Consider the following 7,500-nt stretch of genomic DNA (forward strand, 5'->3'; position numbering starts at 1 on the left):
TATATATATTATATATATATATATATATATATATATATATATATATATATATAATATATATATATATATATACTTATATATATATATATATATATATATATATATATATATATATATATACATATGTGTATATATATATATATAATTAGGTGTAATTATTGCGTATATGTAATAATGTATTGTGTGTGTGTGACAGGGAGAGTGAGTGTGTTGGTGTGTTGTTTGTATGCGTCTGTTAGTTATTTTTAACGCTCGTTCTCACTTGGCTAAGCCAGTTTAAAGTGTCATCATCATCATCATCATCATCACGAACGTCGTCGGCCCATCATGAATATAATCTGTTCCGTCATCACTGGATTGTTGTTGTTGTTGTTGTTGTTGTTCTCAGAAATGTGCGGTAAACTAATGCCACTGCCCCTCCTACACAACTATTACTGTCATAAGAGAGTTTAGCTAGTGGCAGTTGGGGGGGGGGTAGATTTAAGCAAAAGAAGGGTGTATAAGCCTGTAACTCTGTGTGTGTGTGGGGGGGTGAGGTAGTAAAGAATATAGGACACACCTAAGCTGATTAGCTTGGGTCATTGTCGTTATTGTTATGGTCGCCATTAGAGTTATTACTGTTCTCGATGCCGCAAGACAGGCGTCTGTTTCTTTCTGTCGATACACACACACACACACATACATACATACATACACACATACATACATACATACATACATACATACATACATACATACATACATACATACATGCACGTACACATACATACATCGAAGCATGTATATCATTTGTTTTACTTTAAATCAGACGCTGTCGACAATGACTGACCTAAGATAGCAACAGATAAGGTTTTTGTTGCATGCTTACATTCAGACAGACATATGTGTGTCTGTGTGTATTCTTATACATGCATGCATATATACACATATATATTTATATGCAAACGAATATTATTCTGCGTGTTTGTGACTTTATATATATCTATAAGTATATGCGCATCTACATACACACACACACACAGACCCACACACACATGCGCATACATACACAGAGCCAAAAATTTAAGGAAATATGTTCGTAGGCGATCGTAAAGAATGTGAAGAAACGACACAAGCACATGACAAACGTCACAAAGGAAATAAACGAGATTAAGCTCTCAGCAGCTGGCTTACTAAGGATAATAGCAGTTTCGACCCTCAAAACTAATGTTTGAATTTTATTGTACCCACCCCCCAAAGAACTATGTAAATATGCCCGCTCGAAATTGAGTCACTTTTACAACTTGTACTTATGTGTGTGTGTGTGTGTGTGTGTGTGCGTGTGTGTGTATTTATAGATATATGAATGTATGTGAGTGGTGTTGCGTTAACTGAAACTTAAATTACTGTACTTCGAAGTAATCTTCACAAAATGTGCGCCTCTAATTATTTAATAAATCATCCGAAGCAGATTTTTTAAAAAAGACACCCATTGGGTCATGAACTTATGTTTAGGTTCAGTTCTATGTCACTTCCGTTGAGATGCTTCACATCTCTACGTGCAAAAGTTTCACATTATAAGGAAGAAAAAAATTTACAGGCCTTTTTTTGCTCTTTTTACCTTATGCGGCTGATGGTTATTGCCAAGAATAGAACCAAGTCCCACTTTACGGTTACGTGAAGGAATCTCCACACGGGAATTTGATCTGCCAGAAATAACAGCCAAATTTTATCACTTCACACCCTGCCTCTTAACAACAAAAATATAACAAGAAAGAGAAGAGAACATCGTCCGACGAGGTCCGAGATAGATTTTAAAAATGCGGGATGGTCATAGCTGGAACACGTTTAATTGTCGGGATAATCATGACGGGAGCGCCTTCTCAATCAGAATGCCTTGGAACCAAATAACGACAACAAAAGATCGACCTTAAAAGAGTTCGTAAAATGTCATTAATTATAATTACTGTAATTAGAGAGAAATTCGAAACCTACGGGAGTGTTACTTTTCAACTGAAAGAAAAAGTAAGGAAGTCAGATAAGGTGTTTAGCAGGCCCAGCATAACGATGTACACAATATGGGTGCCTTGTGTTACGACACAGCATGGCTGACGCTTGCTTTGCAATTATGTGGTTGTGGTTTCAGTCCCAATGCGTGCCATCTTGTCTTGTACTATAGCCCTGGTCCCACCACGTTTTCTGAGTGAATCTGGTTAAAGGATACTGTGTGGAAGACCACCGTGTGTGTGTGTTTCTGTGTTTGTTCCCCTAGCACTGCTTGACAACCGGCATTGGTTTGTTTACGTCCCCGTTACTATCGGTTCGGCAAAAGAGACCAATACAGTAGGTACCAGACTTATAAATGAGCTCCAAATAAATGCTGGGGTCGATTTTCTCAACTAAAATCTAAAAGGTAAACTTCAAAGGGGCAAAGACCCCCTTCGGTCCTGAACGGCTATGAGATTGCACCTAGAAAGTTCCCCTCCGAGTTACAAGGTTGTCCGGGCAAGGTTGTTCATGGAAGACCAGTGGGGGGGGGGGTCGCCCATGCATACCAGCCTCCTCTCTCCATGCTACCGATGTTATCCAAGTTAAAAGCAAAAACTGGTACAGCTTGGCACCAGTGATTTCGCAACTCACCTCTACAGATGAGTGAACTGGAGCAACATGAAATAATGTCTTGCTCAAGAATACAGCACACAACAGCACACAGCCCGGTCCGGGAATCGAACTCACCACCTCGTGACTCTGAGCTCGACGCTCTAAACACTGAGCCATTTTACGACGACAAAAGCAACAATTTGGGTCAACGTTAATCGCTTTCGTCTAATTCCTTCAGAAAATGAATTTAACGGATCTCGACCAAAATTTCTTATGAGATTTGTGCGTAAGTGGTGGAGTATTCCGCAGCGATGTGTGTCTTTAATAGAATACTCGAGAAGAATCATTTTGACAAAGTAGGACCTTTTAGAATTCCAGGAACAATCCATCAGCGGGTCAAAACTCAATAAAATCTTAAGAAATATATATTTTAAATGTAAAATTGTATCATTTTATATTCGAACCCTCGACGTTAGGACTACATTCCAGCGATTAAGTGTTTATCAGAACTTTTCTCGTCAACCAAATATCTATTTCTTTACTACCCTCAAGGGGCTAAACACAGAGAGGACAAACAAGGACAGACAAACGGATTAAGTCGATTATATCGACTCCAGTGCGTAACTGGTACTTATTTAATCGACCCCGAAAGGATGAAATGCAAAGTCGACCTCGGCGGAATTTGAACTCAGAACGTACGGCAGACGAAATACCGCAAAGCATTTCGCCCAGCGTGCTAACGTTTCCCGCAGCTCGTCGCCTTTTTCTCGTCAACCAAATATCATAAAATGGATTTGGTGGTCTTACCTTTTCTGGAAATATTCATGATTACACACACAGACACACACACACACACACACTCATACACACACACGCCTGCACATACACACACACGCCTGCACATACACACACAAGCCTGCACACACGCACGCGCTCCTCTACACGCATATATATTTCTTTATTGCCCACAAGGGGCTAAACATAGAGGGGACAAACAAGGACAGACATAGGTATTAAGTCGATTATATCGACCCCAGTGCGTAACTGGTACTTAATTTATCGACCCCGAAAGGATGAAAGGCAAAGTCGACCTCAGCGGAATTTGAACTCGGAACGTAACAACAGGCGAAATACCGCTAAGCATTTCGCCCGGCGTGCTAACGTTTTTGCCAGCTCGCCGTCCTCTACACGCATATATGGGGTATATATGTGTGTGTGTGTGTGTGTGTGTGTGTGTGTGTGTGTGTGTGTGTATGTATGTATGTATGTTTTTATGGAATATGCACCCTTTTGCGTCCCAGAAAACGGTAGGCATTACTTTTTTCTGTGGAAGGTTGAGTCTTGAATTTCTTTTCGCTGACGATTCTGTCTTTTCGCTCCGTATTCTACCTTTGACATTCTGGCTCAAAGTGATGGACTCAGGTCTCATCTCCTGTGACTATTCTCTCCCAAAAAACTTCGCCTTCATCGTTGTAGCGGTCAAGTAAGAGTCGAAGATCTTCAAACGATTGCAATTTTGCGCTTCGGTAAGCTCTCTTAACACCCATCTCGCACTGACTTTACGTAAGGGAAGCTTGTCGTGGTGATTTTATATGCAGAACCATGTCTAATTTACACCACATCGATGGTCACTCGTCGGTTGATGGGTGTCCTGCCCCCTCTGCGGTTCATGGGTGTCCTGCCCCCTCTGCGGTTGATGGGTGTCCTTCCCCCTCTGCGATTGATGGGCGACCTGCCCCCTCTACGGTTGATGGGCGTCCTGCCCCCTCTGCGGTTCATGGGTGTCCTGCCCCCTCTGCGGTTGATGGGTGTCCGGCCCCCTCTGCGGTTGTTGAGCGTCCTACCCCCTCTGTGGTTGATGGGCGTCCTGCCCCCTCTGCGGTTGATGGGTGTCCGGCCCCCTCTGCGGTTGTTGGGCGTCCTGCCCTCTCTGCGGTTGACGGGCGTCCTGCCCCCTCCGCAGTTTTTGGGCGTCCTGCCCCCTCTGCGGTTATTGGGCGTCCTGCCCCCTCTGCGGTTGATGGGCGTCCTTCCCCCTATGCGGTTGTTGGGCGTCCTGCTCCCTATGCGGTTGATGGGCGTCCTGCCCTCACTGCGGTTGATGGCGTCCTGCCCCCTCTGCGGTTGTTGGGCGTCCTGCCCCCTCTACGGTTGATGGGCGTCCTGCCCCCTCCGCGGTTGATGGGTGTACTGTCCCCTCTGCGGTTGTTGGGCATCCTGCTCCCTATGCGGTTGATGGGCGTCCTGCCCCCTCTGCGTGCTTCACGCTTGTTCGGCCAGTTTTAAACTTCTCGATCCACTCACACACACTTCTCGGCAGTGGAGCGCTGCCCCCTGACACACCTTCAGATCAGAGAAATAGGACATCTGTTCTTTCTTTATACGTGCTGTCAGTGGAGTGGCCATGTTTTCTCTGGGACACAAGAAAGAAAACCGTTTCTAAAAAGTTCCAAAGCAAAACTGATTATTACATTCATTATTCAAAAATATGCTAATTATATTGTTTAATATTTTATAATAACTATTTAAAATAACTGTTTTATTTGAAGAAGATTGAAACATCAATGTATAGACCAACATCAATAAAATGTCTATATACATCAACGAGTCTATATATTGTAAATTGTCACAGATGAAATATTTAAACAAATAATTATTACATAAATATTTCGTCGTTTGTAAACTATTATTATTATTTTTATTATAAATTATTATTTTTATGGTTATTATATAAATGTTTGCTAATATTATATATATATATTTGTATATACATGTCTGCGTATATATAAAGAAATATATAAAGATATTTATTACATATATATATATATATTGTTATTATTATTTTTATTATGTTAATTCTTCATATATATATATAGACAAATGATGAAATATCCTGGTGATGACATAAGTAATATTTCGTATATATTCTGCCATACTTTAGAATATTTTCGTATGAAGTTCAATCATTTCATTTTCAGAAAATTTAATAATTGAAGTTGACTGAGCGAAACGATAATAAAAAAAACTATTATTGACGATGTATCATCAGATAAAAACTGTTCAAATGAATCATTGCAGCTATTATTATATGTCTGCAGAAAGAGAGCAACTCGTTTATGTAAGAGTAGCGTACGAGGTGCATTCCAGAAGTTTTGAGACTTTTTCTGGAAAGACATTTATTTCAAAGAAGGGCAAAACTCTATTCTCCTTTAAAGTCGGATCCTTTGGCTTCAATGCATTTGTTGTAGCTTTCCATCCACTAAGTGAAGGTCTCATGGAAGTCCTCCGAAGTGAAGGTGTCTAAGACCCTTCTCATAGCTCCCTTCATCTTCAAAAGCGTATGCGGACAGGATGCCGAAGGACAAGAAATCGAAGCCTAGAAGCCGAACGGATACAATGCCGAACGGACATGAAGTCGAATGGACAAGATGCTGAACGGACACAAAGCCGAAAGGACACAATGTCGAATGGACACAATGCCGAACGGACATGAAGTCGAACGGACATGAAGTCGAATGGACAAGATGCCGAATGGACGTAAAGCCGAACGGACACAATGTCGAACGGACATAAGGCTGAACATGATATCATTATCAGAACATGGTACCATTAACGATAGAATAAAAAACATTTGTGGCTCTAATTATAAAGAAGCATCGGTGTTCCTACCATCTTTGGCTCACAATTTTTAAATAATTTTATTTATTTTTGTCTTGTGCATTTTAATATGTCAATCGTAATAATTTTAAAATGAACATCTGACCACATTAGTTTAGTATTTTTACGCTGTAAATCCAATAAAGAAACCTATTTAAAAAGTGGTTTATGTATCAATTTTTTCATCATTTTAGTCTGTCAAATAGTCATATTGTAGGAACCATATATCTTAATTTTCCTGTTTTTTCGGCCTCTTGTCCGTTTGGCTTTATGTTCCTTCGGCTTCTTGGCTTCGGCTTCTTGTCCTTCAGCAAAAGAGCTTCGCGTTCGTCTACCTTCAAAACGACTTCCCTTGAGGCCATCGTCATCAGCCTGGAGAACAACCAAGTGTCACAGGGAAGAAGGCCCGGATTGTAGGGAAGATGAGGGGCAGTTTTGATGCCCATCTCTGTCAAGTAGTTGGTTACCAGGATGGAATTCGGGACTGGTACATTGCCCTGGGGCAGTTGTCGTCGACCCAAGAAGTCTGGTCTTTTACAATAAAATCTCTCCCTGAACTGCCTCAAAATCTTCATAAGTTACTCTTTCTTGAGCGTACGGCCAGAGGGAAGCCAGTGGGTGTAGGTGATGCTCATACTGCCGAGAAACGGGGATGATCCTGAGCTTCCAGGTTGGCTTGCTTTCCTTGGCCTTCTTGGAGCCAGGATGCTTACGTTGGGCACCCTGTCTCTGGATCATAACAGGACATCCAACTTTCGTCACATGTCACCAGGGACTCAAGTACTCTTGGATTGCAGCCTAACCATCTCCTCGCCGTTACCAATCCGTCTTTTCGTCTGTTCATCACTGAGCACCCTGAGAACAAATTTTGCACTTGTTCTGATCTTCATGAATAAATCTGTGTACAACTACTACACTAACTCCAAACTATGCTTATTGTCTTTACAGGACCCACGATCTTCATCCAGAAAATTGTGAATTTTCGCAACCAGCTCCGATGTACTGGCGCCCCTCTCCCTCCCACATTTCTCACCGTCTCTCACCTCCACCCTGCCGTCCTTCAAACTTTTTTCTGCCGACAGGAGTCTTTCATACATTTCTGTAGCGTTTTTGCCCAAATAAACACACAACTTTATTGCAAAGCGAGCATCCAAATTGTATTCACTTGCCGATTGCATTCTGCAAACTCGTCAGCTGTGACAAGCAGTGTCCAGCAGAATGTGTTCGCAATGCTCCCATAATCTATTGTAATAGTATGGTCAT

The 7,500-nt window shown here is 41.6% G+C and overlaps 1 protein-coding gene across 1 annotated transcript; it reads left to right on the forward strand.

Annotated features, from left to right (window-relative positions):
* Positions 1–4,204: 4,204 nt before the first annotated feature.
* On the forward strand, positions 4,205–4,735 carry LOC115231447 (formin-2-like). The gene has a single exon (XM_029801467.1). It carries the CDS (start codon positions 4,205–4,207, stop codon positions 4,733–4,735), a length of 531 nt encoding a protein of 176 aa, XP_029657327.1.
* Positions 4,736–7,500: the final 2,765 nt, after the last annotated feature.

This window comes from Octopus sinensis, unplaced genomic scaffold (assembly GCF_006345805.1).
Source record: "Octopus sinensis unplaced genomic scaffold, ASM634580v1 Contig18532, whole genome shotgun sequence".
Classification (NCBI taxonomy): Eukaryota; Metazoa; Mollusca; class Cephalopoda; order Octopoda; family Octopodidae; genus Octopus; species Octopus sinensis.

Bases quoted from the DNA above. Each gene is read 5' to 3' on its own strand.
- LOC115231447 (XM_029801467.1), top strand. From the start codon at position 4,205: ATGGTCACTCGTCGGTTGATGGGTGTCCTGCCCCCTCTGCGGTTCATG.